Source organism: Topomyia yanbarensis, chromosome 2 (assembly GCF_030247195.1).
Source record: "Topomyia yanbarensis strain Yona2022 chromosome 2, ASM3024719v1, whole genome shotgun sequence".
NCBI lineage: Eukaryota > Metazoa > Arthropoda > Insecta > Diptera > Culicidae > Topomyia > Topomyia yanbarensis.
In genome coordinates this window covers 303,898,099-303,917,498 of record NC_080671.1, presented here as the reverse complement: position 1 = coordinate 303,917,498, position 19,400 = coordinate 303,898,099, and the positions used below count along the sequence as shown (strand labels likewise).

General features: G+C 39.8%; 1 protein-coding gene across 2 annotated transcripts in view; it reads left to right on the top strand.

Moving 5' to 3' along the window:
* Positions 1-15,946, top strand: part of LOC131683427 (uncharacterized) — a 118,588-nt gene extending 102,642 nt beyond the window's left edge. For both annotated transcript variants that reach the window (XM_058965409.1, XM_058965410.1), the window contains exon 6: positions 14,143-15,946. In XM_058965409.1, coding sequence (XP_058821392.1) covers positions 14,143-15,671 — 1,529 coding nt within the window. In that variant the 3' untranslated portion in view covers positions 15,672-15,946. The remainder of the gene's footprint in view (positions 1-14,142) is intronic.
* Positions 15,947-19,400: the final 3,454 nt, after the last annotated feature.

Genomic DNA, 19,400 nt, shown 5'->3' with positions numbered 1-19,400 from the left:
AATTAGAACTATTTGTTTGTGGGTAGCAGAGTTGGACATTTTCAACGAGATTATATAATATAATAGTTAAAACTAGAAGAGACAGGAAGAGCTAAATGCTTTGGGAAGATTTTGGGGAGGGGGGGGGGTAGGGTTGTTACTTCTGGGTCTTAGAGTCAGAGGAGTGAGGGTGGATAAAGATGGCAGGGGGAGAAAATTATTTAAGTTTCAGGCATCGAGAGATCAACGGATGAATTACAAACTCTGGTGGCCTTCATCAAGAAGAATCATGTACTAGGACGCCGGGTGGTCATCCTCAAGATGGCAGGGGTTTCTCCAGACGATTTCGAAGTACGGCTCAGATGTGGATCGGCTACATTTCGAGTTAAGCGTGTGATGTTCGTGCAGTAGGTCCCGTGTTTGTTGGCTCATTCGACATAGATGCTTTGTGTCGCCTTGGAGTCGCATCAAACCATCGTGAGTGTATGATACAGGTGGAAGAGGGCGCTTCTGAGAATGATAAGGAAAATAAGAAGGGGTGGTTAAATTTGTATATTGATGGTTTTCACAAAGGTGTATATAAGGGACATATAGAGGACATCGCGGCTTGCCAGCACATCTGGAACCGGGACGTTGGTTGGTCTTCCACGGGCCCGTATCCATTAGCCGAGACCAGGCGGAACTGTACTCGGTGCACGCCCAGACAATGTGCTCGATGTCGTGATAGCCGCAGCCACAAACGCAGATACCACTATCCACGAGCCCAATACACCGGAGATGTGCATCCAAATGTAATGGTTTGCCATGAGTCGGGACATCACACCAATGAAGTCACGACCCACACCCATCCCCTTGAACCAAGGTTCCGTCGATACCTTAGGGATTATCGAATGTAGCCACCTTCCTAGCTCCCCACTGCTCCACGAAGTTTGCCAACTTTCGAGGGTTCATGCTTTCTATGTTTCATCGAGCGAATAGCGTCAATGAAACTGAGGCTATCCGGAACGATGAAGTAATGGTCTGCGGGTAATGTTTCAATGACTCCAAGGGTATGCTGAATGGTAGCTAGTTCTGCGGCGTAAACTGAAGCAGGGTCACTGAGTTTGTAGGAGGCGGTGAACTTTTGATTGAAAATAGCGAAGCCAGTGGACCTTTCGAGGTTTGATTCGTCAGTGTAAAACACCTTAAAACAGTCGACTTCTCGGAATTTATTATAAAAAATGTCTGGGACCACTAGCGGGCGTATGTGGTTCGGAATTTTACAAATCTCGTCTTTCATGGATGTGTCGAAGAAAACAGTAGATTCAGAAGTATTTATGAAATGTACACGGTTGGGATTGTAAGAAGAAGGGTTAATATTCTGTGCCATGTAGTCAAAGTACAGGCCCATGAAACGGATCTGAGAATTGAGCTCAACAAGCCTTTCGAAATTTTCAATCACCACCGGGTTCAAGATATCGCATCGAATGAACAATCGATATGAGAGTTCCCAAAATCGATTTTTCAGCGGGAGAACGCCCGACAGCACTTCGAGACTCATCGTATGGGTCGACTGCATGCACCCTAAGGCGATACGCAAACAACGATACTGAATTCTTTCGAGTTTGATTAAATGTTCGCGACGGAGCGATAGCAGAATCATCCGTATTCCATTAACGACAGTATCGTTGTTTGATACAACCTAATTAGGTCTCCTGGGTGGGCACCCAGCACCCCGTCATGTTCCGGTTATTGTACGAAGAAAGTTGATCCTTTGTTGGCATTTCTGTTTCAGATACCGAATATCCCAAGTACCGTATAGTATTTGTAACTCTCTTGGTAACAACTGTATTATGGAAAAAGCGCACTTTGTTTGTATGTTGTGCAACATGTTCCTAATTGCAGCAAAATAATGAAAACAATAACTGTGCCATTTGTCGAGCACTCGGTAGTTGAACAGTTCTGTTTGAGGGTGGAATGGCAAACAAAGAGGCATTTGCAACTTGTTAGACTGTTTGTGCAAGTTAGCAAAGTTTCTGATTAGTTTCACAACTGTTATTGATGTTTGCATACTTAACATTATTGGCCAGCTCTATAGTTACATAGTTGCACAATCAATTTAAAAACCCGTGGAAATTCTTTTCAAATATATAACAATAAAAAAAATTGTGTAGCAGTTGTGCAACATTTAAAACTTTCAATAAGTGGCAATTGCTACTTGGGATGGCATCCCCAAGTACCTTTCGAGTCGAACCAGACCCCTCGATATTTTACTGTGAAGACCTGAGCGATAGTTTGACCCATTAATAGAAGCTGTAGTTGTGCTGGTTCACGCTTCCTAGAAAATACAACTAGGTCAGTTTTCTCCGTAGAGAATTCGATACCCAGATTAATAGCCCAAGCAGACAAATTGTCCAAGGTATTCTGTAATGGTCCTTGTAGATCGACAACTTTGGGTCCCGTTACAGAAATCACGCCATCGTCTGCAAGTTGTCTTAACGTGCAGGAATTGTCAAGACATTCATCAATGTCGTTGACATAGAAATTGTATAACAGAGGGCTTAGACATGAGCCCTGGGGAAGGGTCATGTACAGTGTTACAAAATTTCAAAATCAGTTACCTATTTCTGCTTGCATTTACCGAAACCGACATTCAGATTCAACGCCTCTCTCATTCATTCACCTTGCAACTGACTGAATTTTCATGCAGAATCGAATGCTTGAGTGCAGAGGAAAAATAAGTTCACTCTCCAACCAAAGCATTCATTTGTTATTATGTCGACAGTTTGAAGGCAGAAGTTAGCATCTTCTACATTTTCCAGCATAAGTGCACTGCGTAATCTATATCTGGTGCACTTTTGATCGATAATCCCTCTCAGATCCAGCATAGAAATAAAATTCACTTTGCTTCTGTAAACGAACATGTCCGTACCTGGAAGCGCTGCGTCGGGAGATCGAATGACGATGGAAGCGAACCAAAAATTTCATTCATCGCAGCGGGCATGAATTGAATTTCGTTTTCTTTCAAGTTCATGCAGCGATGTCAATATTTAAGCTCTGGTCATGTAGCTAAATCGTGATGTCGATAAGTCACCATGCGAAAAATGCATGTGCTTTTCCGACAACAAGTTTAGTAAAAAGTTGTTTAAAGTCGCTGAAAGACCATGTTGGTGCAGCTTCTCTGAAAGAATGTTGATCGAAACTGAATCAAAAGCCCCCTTAATATCTAGAAACACTGATGCCATATGTTCTTTGCTAGCATAGGCCATTTGAATTTCGGTTGAGAACAACGCAAGACAATCGTTCGTCCCTTTGCCTTTGCGAAAACCAAATTGTGTATCTGACAGTAAGTCATTTGTTTCGACCCAATTGTCGAGGCGGTATAGGATCATTTTCTCAATCAACTTCCGGATATAGGACAGCATTGCGATCGGACGATACGAATTGTGGTGGGCAAAGGGACAAACGCTTGCACTCAAGTATTTTCACTGGCTGAAGTATGCGGTCTTTAAAACAGCCGACCTCGTACTTCAGCAGATCTTCGCACGTCAAACTCTCATCGGTGACGACGCCTTCGGATTGTACCTTCACAGCTGGAATATACACGTTGTAATCCCGCGTAACGTGCTCACAGCAAGCAATATCGTTTGCCTGCTTTGAGTTGGCTAGCAACACCCTTATCTTGTCCGAGCGGACCTTTGAAATTTCGGTCACAGCCGAGAAATATTCTGTCAGGTCTTTAGAATTCTGAAGAAGATTCAGTGATTTAATCTTGGGCCGAAAGAAGACCACAAGTGGACCAGTTGAGAGTTCTGGATAGCATTTGGGCCGGGGGGGGGAGCCTTACAAGTTGAACCCGATTCAACTTCCATTTGACCATCCGGAGAGGGAACCATAGAAAACGTTAACGCACGGGGTCTGCGTCCGCGCAGACGGAAGAAAGCAATAAATGTGTTACAAAAGACAAAAACCACTTAGCTTTAAACTGGTATCCAACGACGAACCGATCCAGATTATACAGCTGGCTATTGTTTAATCCTCACACGCCAACAAAAGACTGAGGACCGAACCGAACTGGCAAAATAACCTTGAATGCGGGTTAGCACTATGCTTTATCGTTGTACACAGCACACGGTGTCTTTATAGAACAACTTTATTCAAAAAAATTCGGCATCCGTGAAACTTCGGGATATGAAGGAATGGACTTTTCCCTTTCATTTTCACATTTTTGCTACTAATTGGTACTATAGACATTCAAAAAATACTAAAAGTAAGAATCTGATGAACAATTTCATTGTCTACAACTTCGTAGAATGCTATAAATCGATATAAAATCACCCGAGAAATCCCATGTTGCGTTTCGGCTTCGCCTCTTCAGAAACCGACACTAACGTATTGTCGGAATAGATTAGCGCCGGCTTGACGCAAATCCCTTAAAACTAAAACACACTATGTGTTTCAATCAAACGACTGATCAAACGTGATGTCCCGTTCGAGCAGAAGTTCTGTTTATGCCGATGAGACACAAGTGAAGCCGAAACTTGGCTTAGCAGGCCTATGCGAAAGCACTATGCTATATTTCACCCTAAGGAGGAAAATTTGGTAAAAACCAAAATTTCTCACTAGGGTGAAAATTTGTTGGTAAGAACCAGTCTTTGTACAGGAGGGCACAAATCCTTATTTCATACTATGTTGCGTTTCGGCTTCGCCTCTTCAGAAACCGACACTAACGTATTGTCGGAATAGATTAGCGCCGGCTTGACGCAAATCCCTTAAAACTAAAACACACTATGTGTTTCAATCAAACGACTGATCAAACGTGATGTCCCGTTCGAGCAGCAGTTCTGTTTATGCCGATGAGACACAAGTGAAGCCGAAACTTGTCTTGGCTTAGCAGGCCTATGCGAAAGCACTATGCTATATTTCACCCTAAGGAGGAAAATTTGGTAAAAACCAAAATTTCTCACTAGGGTGACAATTTGTTGGTAAGAACCAGTCTTTGTACAGGAGGGCACAAATCCTTATTTCATACTATGTTGCGTTTCGGCTTCGCCTCTTCAGAAACCGACACTAACGTATTGTCGGAATAGATTAGCGCCGGCTTGACGCAAATCCCTTAAAACTAAAACACACTATGTGTTTCAATCAAACGACTGATCAAACGTGATGTCCCGTTCGAGCAGAAGTTCTGTTTATGCCGATGAGACACAAGTGAAGCCGAAACTTGTCTTGGCTTAGCAGGCCTATGCGAAAGCACTATGCTATATTTCACCCTAAGGAGGAAAATTTGATAAAAACCAAAATTTCTCACTAGGGTGAAAATTTGTTGGTAAGAACCAGTCTTTGTACAGGAGGGCACAAATCCTTATTTCATACTATGTTGCGTTTCGGCTTCGCCTCTTCAGAAACCGACACTAACGTATTGTCGGAATAGATTAGCGCCGGCTTGACGCAAATCCCTCAAAACTAAAACACACTATGTGTTTCAATCAAACGACTGATCAAACGTGATGTCCCGTTCGAGCAGAAGTTCTGTTTATGCCGATGAGACACAAGTGAAGCCGAAACTTGTCTTGGCTTAGCAGGCCTATGCGAAACCACTATGCTATATTTCACCCTAAGGAGGAAAATTTGGTAAAAACCAAAATTTCTCACTAGGGTGAAAATTTGCTGGTAAGAACCAGTCTTTGTACAGGAGGGCACAAATCCTTATTTCATACTATGTTGCGTTTCGGCTTCGCCTCTTCAGAAACCGACACTAACGTATTGTCGGAATAGATTAGCGCCGGCTTGGCGCAAATCCCTTAAAACTAAAACACACTATGTGTTTCAATCAAACGACTGATCAAACGTGATGTCCCGTTCGAGCAGAAGTTCTGTTTATGCCGATGAGACACAAGTGAAGCCGAAACTTGTCTTGGCTTAGCAGGCCTATGCGAAAGCACTATGCTATATTTCACCCTAAGGAGGAAAATTTGGTAAAAACCAAAATTTCTCACTAGGGTGAAAATTTGTTGGTAAGAACCAGTCTTTGTACAGGAGGGCACAAATCCTTATTTCATACTATGTTGCGTTTCGGCTTCGCCTCTTCAGAAACCGACACTAACGTATTGTCGGAATAGATTAGCGCCGGCTTGACGCAAATCCCTTAAAACTAAAACACACTATGTGTTTCAATCAAACGACTGATCAAACGTGATGTCCCGTTCGAGCAGAAGTTCTGTTTATGCCGATGAGACACAAGTGAAGCCGAAACTTGTCTTGGCTTAGCAGGCCTATGCGAAAGCACTATGCTATATTTCACCCTAAGGAGGAAAATTTGGTAAAAACCAAAATTTCTCACTAGGGTGAAAATTTGTTGGTAAGAACCAGTCTTTGTACAGGAGGGCACAAATCCTTATTTCATACTATGTTGCGTTTCGGCTTCGCCTCTTCAGAAACCGACACTAACGTATTGTCGGAATAGATTAGCGCCGGCTTGACGCAAATCCCTCAAAACTAAAACACACTCTGTGTTTCAATCAAACGACTGATCAAACGTGATGTCCCGTTCGAGCAGAAGTTCTGTTTATGCCGATGAGACACAAGTGAAGCCGAAACTTGTCTTGGCTTAGCAGGCCTATGCGAAACCACTATGCTATATTTCACCCTAAGGAGGAAAATTTGGTAAAAACCAAAATTTCTCACTAGGGTGAAAATTTGCTGGTAAGAACCAGTCTTTGTACAGGAGGGCACAAATCCTTATTTCATACTATGTTGCGTTTCGGCTTCGCCTCTTCAGAAACCGACACTAACGTATTGTCGGAATAGATTAGCGCCGGCTTGACGCAAATCCCTTAAAACTAAAACACACTATGTGTTTCAATCAAACGACTGATCAAACGTGATGTCCCGTTCGAGCAGAAGTTCTGTTTATGCCGATGAGACACAAGTGAAGCCGAAACTTGTCTTGGCTTAGCAGGCCTATGCGAAAGCACTATGCTATATTTCACCCTAAGGAGGAAAATTTGGTAAAAACCAAAATTTCTCACTAGGGTGAAAATTTGTTGGTAAGAACCAGTCTTTGTACAGGAGGGCACAAATCCTTATTTCATACTATGTTGCGTTTCGGCTTCGCCTCTTCAGAAACCGACACTAACGTATTGTCGGAATAGATTAGCGCCGGCTTGACGCAAATCCCTTAAAACTAAAACACACTATGTGTTTCAATCAAACGACTGATCAAACGTGATGTCCCGTTCGAGCAGAAGTTCTGTTTATGCCGATGAGACACAAGTGAAGCCGAAACTTGTCTTGGCTTAGCAGGCCTATGCGAAAGCACTATGCTATATTTCACCCTAAGGAGGAAAATTTGGTAAAAACCAAAATTTCTCACTAGGGTGAAAATTTGTTGGTAAGAACCAGTCTTTGTACAGGAGGGCACAAATCCTTATTTCATACTATGTTGCGTTTCGGCTTCGCCTCTTCAGAAACCGACACTAACGTATTGTCGGAATAGATTAGCGCCGGCTTGACGCAAATCCCTTAAAACTAAAACACACTATGTGTTTCAATCAAACGACTGATCAAACGTGATGTCCCGTTCGAGCAGAAGTTCTGTTTATGCCGATGAGACACAAGTGAAGCCGAAACTTGTCTTGGCTTAGCAGGCCTATGCGAAAGCACTATGCTATATTTCACCCTAAGGAGGAAAATTTGGTAAAAACCAAAATTTCTCACTAGGGTGAAAATTTGTTGGTAAGAACCAGTCTTTGTACAGGAGGGCACAAATCCTTATTTCATACTATGTTGCGTTTCGGCTTCGCCTCTTCAGAAACCGACACTAACGTATTGTCGGAATAGATTAGCGCCGGCTTGACGCAAATCCCTCAAAACTAAAACACACTCTGTGTTTCAATCAAACGACTGATCAAACGTGATGTCCCGTTCGAGCAGAAGTTCTGTTTATGCCGATGAGACACAAGTGAAGCCGAAACTTGTCTTGGCTTAGCAGGCCTATGCGAAACCACTATGCTATATTTCACCCTAAGGAGGAAAATTTGGTAAAAACCAAAATTTCTCACTAGGGTGAAAATTTGCTGGTAAGAACCAGTCTTTGTACAGGAGGGCACAAATCCTTATTTCATACTATGTTGCGTTTCGGCTTCGCCTCTTCAGAAACCGACACTAACGTATTGTCGGAATAGATTAGCGCCGGCTTGACGCAAATCCCTTAAAACTAAAACACACTATGTGTTTCAATCAAACGACTGATCAAACGTGATGTCCCGTTCGAGCAGAAGTTCTGTTTATGCCGATGAGACACAAGTGAAGCCGAAACTTGTCTTGGCTTAGCAGGCCTATGCGAAAGCACTATGCTATATTTCACCCTAAGGAGGAAAATTTGGTAAAAACCAAAATTTCTCACTAGGGTGAAAATTTGTTGGTAAGAACCAGTCTTTGTACAGGAGGGCACAAATCCTTATTTCATACTATGTTGCGTTTCGGCTTCGCCTCTTCAGAAACCGACACTAACGTATTGTCGGAATAGATTAGCGCCGGCTTGACGCAAATCCCTTAAAACTAAAACACACTATGTGTTTCAATCAAACGACTGATCAAACGTGATGTCCCGTTCGAGCAGAAGTTCTGTTTATGCCGATGAGACACAAGTGAAGCCGAAACTTGTCTTGGCTTAGCAGGCCTATGCGAAAGCACTATGCTATATTTCACCCTAAGGAGGAAAATTTGGTAAAAACCAAAATTTCTCACTAGGGTGAAAATTTGTTGGTAAGAACCAGTCTTTGTACAGGAGGGCACAAATCCTTATTTCATACTATGTTGCGTTTCGGCTTCGCCTCTTCAGAAACCGACACTAACGTATTGTCGGAATAGATTAGCGCCGGCTTGACGCAAATCCCTTAAAACTAAAACACACTATGTGTTTCAATCAAACGACTGATCAAACGTGATGTCCCGTTCGAGCAGAAGTTCTGTTTATGCCGATGAGACACAAGTGAAGCCGAAACTTGTCTTGGCTTAGCAGGCCTATGCGAAAGCACTATGCTATATTTCACCCTAAGGAGGAAAATTTGGTAAAAACCAAAATTTCTCACTAGGGTGAAAATTTGTTGGTAAGAACCAGTCTTTGTACAGGAGGGCACAAATCCTTATTTCATACTATGTTGCGTTTCGGCTTCGCCTCTTCAGAAACCGACACTAACGTATTGTCGGAATAGATTAGCGCCGGCTTGACGCAAATCCCTTAAAACTAAAACACACTATGTGTTTCAATCAAACGACTGATCAAACGTGATGTCCCGTTCGAGCAGAAGTTCTGTTTATGCCGATGAGACACAAGTGAAGCCGAAACTTGTCTTGGCTTAGCAGGCCTATGCGAAAGCACTATGCTATATTTCACCCTAAGGAGGAAAATTTGGTAAAAACCAAAATTTCTCACTAGGGTGAAAATTTGTTGGTAAGAACCAGTCTTTGTACAGGAGGGCACAAATCCTTATTTCATACTATGTTGCGTTTCGGCTTCGCCTCTTCAGAAACCGACACTAACGTATTGTCGGAATAGATTAGCGCCGGCTTGACGCAAATCCCTTAAAACTAAAACACACTACGTGTTTCAATCAAACGACTGATCAAACGTGATGTCCCGTTCGAGCAGAAGTTCTGTTTATGCCGATGAGACACAAGTGAAGCCGAAACTTGTCTTGGCTTAGCAGGCCTATGCGAAAGCACTATGCTATATTTCACCCTAAGGAGGAAAATTTGGTAAAAACCAAAATTTCTCACTAGGGTGAAAATTTGTTGGTAAGAACCAGTCTTTGTACAGGAGGGCACAAATCCTTATTTCATACTATGTTGCGTTTCGGCTTCGCCTCTTCAGAAACCGACACTAACGTATTGTCGGAATAGATTAGCGCCGGCTTGACGCAAATCCCTTAAAACTAAACCACACTATGTGACAATACGTTAGTGTCGGTTTCTGAAGAGGCGAAGCCGAAACGCAACATAGTATGAAATAAGGATTTGTGCCCTCCTGTACAAAGACTGGTTCTTACCAACAAATTTTCACCCTAGTGAGAAATTTTGGTTTTTACCAAATTTTCCTCCTTAGGGTGAAATATAGCATAGTGCTTTCGCATAGGCCTGCTAAGCCAAGACAAGTTTCGGCTTCACTTGTGTCTCATCGGCATAAACAGAACTTCTGCTCGAACGGGACATCACGTTTGATCAGTCGTTTGATTGAAACACATAGTGTGTTTTAGTTTTAAGGGATTTGCGTCAAGCCGGCGCTAATCTATTCCGACAATACGTTTGTGTCGGTTTCTGAAGAGGCGAAGCCGAAACGCAACATAGTATGAAATAAGGATTTGTGCCCTCCTGTACAAAGACTGGTTCTTACCAACAAATTTTCACCCTAGTGAGAAATTTTGGTTTTTACCAAATTTTCCTCCTTAGGGTGAAATATAGCATAGTGCTTTCGCATAGGCCTGCTAAGCCAAGACAAGTTTCGGCTTCACTTGTGTCTCATCGGCATAAACAGAACTTCTGCTCGAACGGGACATCACGTTTGATCAGTCGTTTGATTGAAACACATAGTGTGTTTTAGTTTTAAGGGATTTGCGTCAAGCCGGCGCTAATCTATTCCGACAATACGTTAGTGTCGGTTTCTGAAGAGGCGAAGCCGAAACGCAACATAGTATGAAATAAGGATTTGTGCCCTCCTGTACAAAGACTGGTTCTTACCAACAAATTTTCACCCTAGTGAGAAATTTTGGTTTTTACCAAATTTTCCTCCTTAGGGTGAAATATAGCATAGCACCCGAGAAAGTTATTAAAATTTTATCAGTTTTTAGGTGTGTGCGGGACCTATGGGTTAAGAAATCGATTAACAAGGACTTACAAAAAAATGTTGGGTATAAATGAACAGTAAATTCAGATAAATTTCAATGTAAACAATGTCCCATTCTCAGCAGAAAAAAAAATATATTTTCAGATTCCTCCGGGTCTTGGGCGAAAATGACACATTATGAACAAGGAGGTGTGGAAAGGTGTTGTCCAAATTTATTCGATGATCTTATACCTTTTCAAGATGTTGATCAATGTAGTGACGGATTTTATCATGCCTTTTTCATTTCTTTTCTCGCTCTATGAGATAGCTAATGTAAACTAGAATGACCCTTCTTCCTGATCTTATCCTGCCTGGTAAAATACACTTGGCTTAAATTCAAAGCTTTGAATGAACTAAAGTAAACAGTTCAAGTCATTGTAATAAACGACGGATTTTATTGCAATTTTGGGTTGAGAATCCTGTTTGTCTTTATCAACATTAAAAGAAAGATGATTGAAAGAGAGAAAAAAACTCTTCAAGTTTTGGATCCATGTTTGTAATCTTTTGGGGTAGATTCATTTCATTAGAATATATAGATGTAGAGTTTTGCTTGTCCACAAATTTTATTTCCAAATCCAACACACTTCACATAATCTTAGAAAAAAGGACAAATCCAAATTTCATAATGTCAGTAAATTCTCAAAGTAATTCAAGTCTGTTTATTGAAGATTTCCCTCATAATATGGGATAAGAGCAAAGACATATCAAGAAGACAGAGCTGCCAGTCAGTTCTGAATCTGGAGACATTAACAGCAATTTGTCTTTCGGGTAAAGGTGATACTTTCTATATCTACTTTTATATTGAGATCGCTATCTCTGCTGCGTCTGCGATTTCTGTTCAACGTACAGCGATTCTCAAAAGTTAACTAACTTGAACATAAAGCTCATTGAATTATTTTTCTATCATTCATGAAACTGTCAATCAGGAAATCAAATCAAATGACTGAATATCTAATCGAGTTGATCAAACATAAAGTTGAAATTTAGGCCAAATATATCCCACAAGTTGCTAACGAGCAGAAAGGTTGATTCAAGATCATATCAAGCATACTCCAGAATAAGTGAAGAAATAAAAAAGAAGAAAGAAAATATATCTGTGACACAAAAAAACTGTTTATTTTTGCTGCATTACCCAGCATCTTTCAAAAGAGTCTTAATTTCGTTCAAATTTTATCTACTCTTCTCTATATCTCCTTGCTTCTAAAATATCATTGGTGCGCATAATACGGTGGAATCCGGAAATATATTTTTTCCGCTTAAAGGTGGGACTTTGATAGCATTCAGGTTTTTCTGAGCATACTGTTAAAATAAGGCAAACCATTTTTTTACAAATGAAAATGTTTTTGGAATAAAGCTTCTTTACCAATACGCCGCGTGCGAATCTAGAAACTTTGAAAAAAATTTAATAACTTTCTCTGGCGATTTTAGATCGCGATGTAGTTTTCTACAAAGTGGTACACAATGAAATTGTCCATCAGATTCTCAGTTTTGGTAATATTTGAATGTCAAAAGTACTACCTAGGAGCAAAAATGTGAAACAGTTTCATTGAAAAACCTAAGTTTTCAAACAAAAAACTTTAAAATAAAAAGTTGTTCTGGAGCCCCCGACAGAATATTTTAATTTTACTTTCAAATGAAAGGGAAAAGCCGATTCTATTACATGCTGAAGTTTTAGCGATGCCGATTTTTTCGAAAAAAAAATGTTCTACCAAACACACCGTGAGTACGGACTAGAAAAAATAACTTCTGTCTCGATGGAGAGCTCGAAAACGAATGACCTATGGGGTTTTCGATTGATTGACACCGGTGTAGTGGAGTGCACTGAAACTGCACCGTTTTTGCACTTTCTAGCAGAAGTGCAGAAAACTGGGTATGTTCCATTGACACTTCTGCTAGAAAGTGCAAAACCAGTGCACTCCACTAGACCGGTGTCAATCAATCGAAAATCCCACTAGTCAGTTGTATTAGAACAAATCTGCCATACCTTCCCAGTCACCGTGCCCTAGCAGAAAGTTCGCAGAAGTTGAGCAAAGCGAAATTAATTCTGGCAGAGTTTTTGCCATCATTTTGTGCGATTTGGGTGAAAATTTGCTCAAATGCAACAACCGTTTCTGACAGAAGCGGTTAAACTAACCGATGCTGCTCGCTTTTAGGCAGGTTTTCTGTGCGCTTCCTTCCACAACTTTGTCAGATGTTTTGCTCAATCCGTGCTACAATTCTCCCACGTAGGAATTGCCAGGATTTTTGCACGGTTTATTTTCTAGTTGTACCAGGGTTTTGGTCGGTTCCTGTCAGAATTTACACAAAAAAAGCGAGCGAAACCGAGTTCACACTAGTTCAGCTAACTAGCTGACAGAAAACTGGCAGAACGGCCTTTGCCAGAAAATTTGGTGACTGGGTTGGTGCAGCTGGTGATAAGCACAAAGGATAAGGACAAACAGGATTCTCAATCAAAAGTTTGCAAAGAAATCCGTCTGTTATTACAATGAACGAACTTTAGTTCATTCAAATATAAATTTTGAATTAAAATTTTGTATTGTACCAAGCAAGATTGGATCAGGAAGAAGGGTAATTGTGGATTACATTAACCATCTCCTAGAGTGAGAAAAGAAATAGTTTATAAAAAAAAATACAACATAAAATATTTCTGTTGACTAGATTAATAAACAACTTCAAAACATCAAAAAAGTGACTAAATTTTAATTACTTCCTTCTACGATTTTAAATTGATTTATAGTTTCTTCAAAGTTGAAGCGAATGAAATTTTTCATCAGATTTTGAATTTTAGTATTTTTGAATGTCAGTAGTATCAATAAGTGGCAAAAATGTAGTTTTATTTTAAAACCAAAGTTTTCATACATAAAACTTCAAAATAAAAAGTTTTTGTAGATCCCCCGACCTATCATTTTGCTTTTGGTTTCAAATGAAAGGGAAAAGTCTATTCTTTCATATCCTGAAGTTTTATAGATTTTTTATTTTTTTAAACAAAGTTAAGGAAAAAATTAAGACTTTCTTAGCACGTTTCTCGCTATATCTCAGTAAGCAAGCAAAATGTCAAACTTCTGTAAATGCCACTTTGTAGAGATTTCTTAGACAAGTAATGTGGCATATCTAACTCAGTTTACCCCAAGATGGCGTTTGTCATAAGATAGCGCAACAGCGACGATTTGTTTACGTTTTCTGATTTTCATACATTCATCTACTGTATTCTCCCCAACATTCTCTATTGCCTATTTAATTTCTGAATAATACATCTATGTCGTACAATTCAAGAAAACCCGCTTTTATTTTTTTTTCAGACGAGGAATGGGTCAATGATCCTCAAGTTTCCTTCGCAAGTTCATCGCATCAGCGTGTGTTAAGTAACCGAGCTAAGGAGCGGTACCCGGAAGATCCGATGTCTCGTCCGAATAAGTATCGGGAACCTCCAACGTCATATCTGTACCCGAATGTGCGACAGGAGCATCATCACCGTTTCCAACGTTCGTCCAGTCGGGAAGAAGACAACAGTCTGCGTGGATCAGTCAATTCTCGCGAGGAAGATGTTAAGCCTATCATTACGAAACCAACTCCATTGCAGACCCGGTTCAGAGATGCATTCAACAATGAACCGTTTGCAGCTGAAGACCGCAAAAAAAAGATTACGATCGATGAAAAGCGATACGAGCACGAAATTATGCATAGGAAACCGATTTACCCTGATCGGTATCTTGAAAACGAGCGAGCCGAAAATTTCCAATTTAAAAAGTCACCAACGAGTGCGAAGTATTACGATGGATATGATAATGAGAAAAGCCATTACCGCGAGAACTTGACCGACCGTCAAAAATATAGGGAAATCATTTCCGAATCCTCAAAATATCGCGAAGAATCGCATAAACAAATGGGCTACAGGGACGAATATAGAGAATATTCCCCAGAAAGGACACAAAGCAGAAATAAATATCCACCTTCCTACGATGATCATCGAGATTTCAAGATTGAGCGCGAGTTCCGAGAACATCCTCGCAATTCATCAAACAGAGAACATCACTATGTTCGCGATGGAAGCCCCGATGAACAGTTCAGGGGTGGTTTCAATGATCGTAGACCTTGCAGAGATAGCGATCCCAACACGTATAGAGATCAGATGGAACAGGTAGGCAAAGCGCCCCTGTCTCGTTTCAAGTCCTCGGACGATTCGAAACGTAATCGCGAGAAATACGATGATCGTTGGGAGCGTCATCCTATGTATCCGGAGGATAATGGTTCTGACGAAAAATACCGAGATGTGTCATCCCGCTACCGAGATGACATCAGAAAATCTCCGATTATCAAAAGTGTCGAAGTACGAACGAAAACAGTAGATATTAAAACTAGTTCCCCTGAATCTACCATACGCAAAGTGTCTCCGAAAGACAGGTTCCAAAATGCGAAAGAGAAGTTCCAGCAAATGGAACGAGAACGTCATGAGCAAGAGCGTATCGAACGGGAGCGTCACGAACGGGAGCAATTGATTCACGCGAAACGTGCAGCGGAAGCACCGAGAAGAAGTTCTCTGGAGGCGGTAGTCGTGAGCTCCCGTGACAGTAATGATTGGAGTTCGGACGAAGAAGATATTCCGCCGAGAGGACCCGTCCGCTCATCTAATAGTGTCGGTTATCGTGAGGTAGAGACAACCGATTGCTATCCGGGATTGGATCGTGAGCCGATGTCAGCGCGTATAGTGCCTGCAAAAAGCCTTGGCAATTTGTCCAAAGGCTATCGCCATAGCTACGCTGAGCCACGGCCGCCTCCAGTTTCGCGAAGCAGTGGTCGTGTTGGGCTAGCCGCGGTTAAACCGTATTGAAATTTTCTATAGCTGGTTTATTAATGGTGTTACTGTTGAATACAGTTGTAATATATAAGTATGTTAATGTGCTAACGCTATCGTCGGTTTTGAAACAACACAAATCAACTAGCGAAACATCTAGATCGATTACACCTCATGCTCACGCAGAATACACATAACTTGCATGTTTTCAAGTGCCTTATAGAAATAAACAGCATAATAGCATTGATGTAAACTCACTGTAAATCCGCATCTGAATATATTCACAATAAATGATTGAATAGTAGCGCGAATCCAATATATAACCATGTTTGTTTAAAGGTAGGCATTTTTGTGCGAATTTTGTGTAACGTTTTTCTTTACAACATATGCCGTAGTCCGACTATACAAGCAAATTCTACACAGAATTAGCAAATATTAAAATAATATTCAAATATCACAATATTCAGAGAATCATTAGTTATGATGTCTATACCTTCCTTAGGTCATATAAACTGGGATTTCAAATACAGTTTTTGCAAGCCTTTTCCAACTAAATTTACATGTTTATGTAGTCAAATTGTTTGTTCAAGTTTCAATTCTCTGCTTATTATAAATTAAATATTACTCGGTTGGTCTTCATAGGTGTATGCAGATCCGTTATAATAAATCAGATAATTTTGGAATGACTGATGTGGGATGTTCAGGATTACGTTTCCGATACCGACTCTGGAGGTCCACTGGTATTTCTTATATGTATTACAGAACCGCCACAATGTAGTCAATCAATTGATTGTGGATTAGAGATGGTGGGGTCCGGGGACACGACTCGTAAATTCGGGTGCCGTAAATTCAAACTACTCGGGTTCAGATCGGGTTCCGGGTTTTCAAATTTGAAATTCTGGGGTTTGGGTCGGGTTCAGGAATTTGAAATTTTAAGGAGTTATATATGTTGAGGTCGGCCAAAAAATCTTTTTTTTTATCTTCTATTGTATAGTTAAGGTTCTTAAGAATGTTATCTCAATTTTTTATAGAGATCGGAGCAGTAGACGCAAACTTATAGCGTTTTTTATCATGCTCCCTCACGGAAGCTTTAAACTTTAAACTTTAAGGGGTTATATGTGTTAAGGACGGCCAAAAAATCAAAAAAAAAAATCCTATCGTAAAGTTCAGGATCTTAAGAATGTTATTTAAAATTTTTATAGAGATCGGAGCAGTAGACGCAAACTTATAGCGTTTTCTATTTGCTCCCTTACGGAAGCGTGGCATGTACTTGAAACTTTAAACGTGATTATTTCGAAATCATATTTTCCTAAAAACGTCTTCGCGGTAACTACCATTACCGAAAAAGTTTTCAACCGATTTCAAAATTTCTTTTTTGGCTTGTTCGTAATTTAACTGCTGTGTCCTTGAACGATTCCATTTTTTCGTTAAAATTTTTATATTAATGTTATGAATTTTTTGATAATTTTTTTCAGATGAAAATAGTGTTTTTTGGAAAAATCGTCCCCGTTTCCAAAAAGAAGATTTTTTTTAATCAATCGTTCAAGGACACCACAGGTACATATACTAATGATTTTTTTTAGTTTGTTGCTTTCAGTTGAGCTGTTGGACTGGAATCGTAGTCACGGCAAACCTCTTTGGAAAAAAGTGTTTTTTTCGGAAATTGAACTTCGACAATTATTGATATTTTTTATTTTCTTAAGTGAATTTTGCAAATTGAACATTTTACTACGCTAGACGTATAACAAGTATTTCATATAAATATGGCTACATACTTTCACAAAAATTCAAAATTTTCCCTTTTCCCGCATCTTAACATATATAACCCTTTAAACGCGATTATCTCGAAATCACATTTTCTAAAAAACGTCTTTGCGGTGACTACGATCGCCGAAAAAATTTCGACCGATCCCAAAACTTTTTAGCTAGTTCGTAATTTTACTATCGTGTCCCTGAACAATTTTATTTCGTCAAAATTTTCATATTCATGCCCGATTAAAAAAAATCAGGTCAGTGACCTGATAGTGTTTTTGTTGGAAAAATCGTTCCCGTTTCTAAAAAAAAAGAATTTTTTTTTTAATTAATCGTTCAAGGTTACCACATGTATATATACTAACGATTTTTTTTTAGTTTTATGCTTTCAGTTGAGCTGTTGAACTGGTATCGTAGTCAAGTCTTTGCAAATAACGCGTTTTGCGGAAATTGCTATAACTTCCACAATTATTAATAGATATAGAAAGGTGAGGTTAGCATTCCGACTAATTTTGAGGCTTGGTACTTGGAGTGACAAGATGGTTCATATTGCCCCCACTACAACCTGTTCATTTTACCCCCCAAGGCATGCAGTGAAATATCTGCAAGAGCTTCTATTACTATGTTGTAACACAATTTTCAGAATAAAATTAAAATTTCACCTCAAAAGACCTTATATTCTACACGCCAAATTTAACATCAGCGGCAGACATGAATGCCGATTTTGCCTTTTTATCTTATTTATTTCACATTCGACAACTTTTTATCAAAAGAAATGGTTTCAATATCCTTTGAATATTTACAGATCAGGTTTCTATGAAGTTTGTTCTAAATTTAAGAAACATTGACTTGATTTGGCTACTTGTTCATTTACCCACTGCACTACATCCCCCCCCCCCCCCTCACGATTCATTTGACCCTCAGTTCCCCTAGTGTATGTGTTATCAAAAACATCGCGAATCATCATGTTGTAAATGTTCTCAATATAATATCCGAAAAGAGTGATAAATGTTTTAAGCAATGTCTCATCACACTGTTAGGTGGATCAAACGTTTTTTAAAAATACATTAATTTTACCGCATTTCCGAGCGGTGCGGTGCGGTTACGGTAAGCGGTGCGGTTTGATTATTTTTTGTAGTAAAGTGCGGACAATCCGTTTATCGCTCGCATCCGTACCGCGACGACTCCTACTTGGTGTTGTGTATAGACGTAAACAAGAAATAGTTGGGTTTGATTTGTCTTAAAACCGAATTCCTGGACCTTACCCGAACCCGAAAGTTTAAGGGGTTATATATGTTGAGAGGCGGGAAAAAAGGGAAAATTGCATAAAGGTATGTCGCCATATTATTACATAAAAAGCATCGCTGAATCTTTCGCTATTCGATGTCAGAGCAGACCTTTACACCTTTAAACAATTTGAGTTAGTCAACAAACCACTGAGATATGGCCTTTTTAATTAAAGATTCCAACTTTCATTCAATTTTTTTAATTTACACGTTATAGTTAACGTTAGGTAGACAACTCTATTTTCATATTTTTTCAGCGCAGCATATAAATAACACCTTGTGTACATTATATTTGAATAATTAAATGGTAAGGTTTTCTTTAAAACAGCGATACGTATAAACGAACTAAATAGTCTATGACAAACATGGCTTCATGCTTGAAGTCTGGTAGAAAACCCATCTATGGCCGCATACCACATTCAAATCGTTATAACTTTCGATTCCGTCAGTGAAATATTTTCAAACTTTCAGGGGATATACTTGATTACTATATCTTTCGAATGCCAATTACCAAAGGAGTAGACAAATATTTTTTGTTTATAAAGATAGGACCAAACCCATGGGTGTTTGCTGGTAGCCTTATGAAACGTGTCATAAAACTTCAAATCGCCATATCTCTAGAATCTCTCAATGGATCATTTTGAAAGTCTCTGAAAAGATGCTTGGGTACTATATCTTTCGAATGTCGTATGTCAAATTTATGGTCTTTTTTTTGTTTTTAATGGTT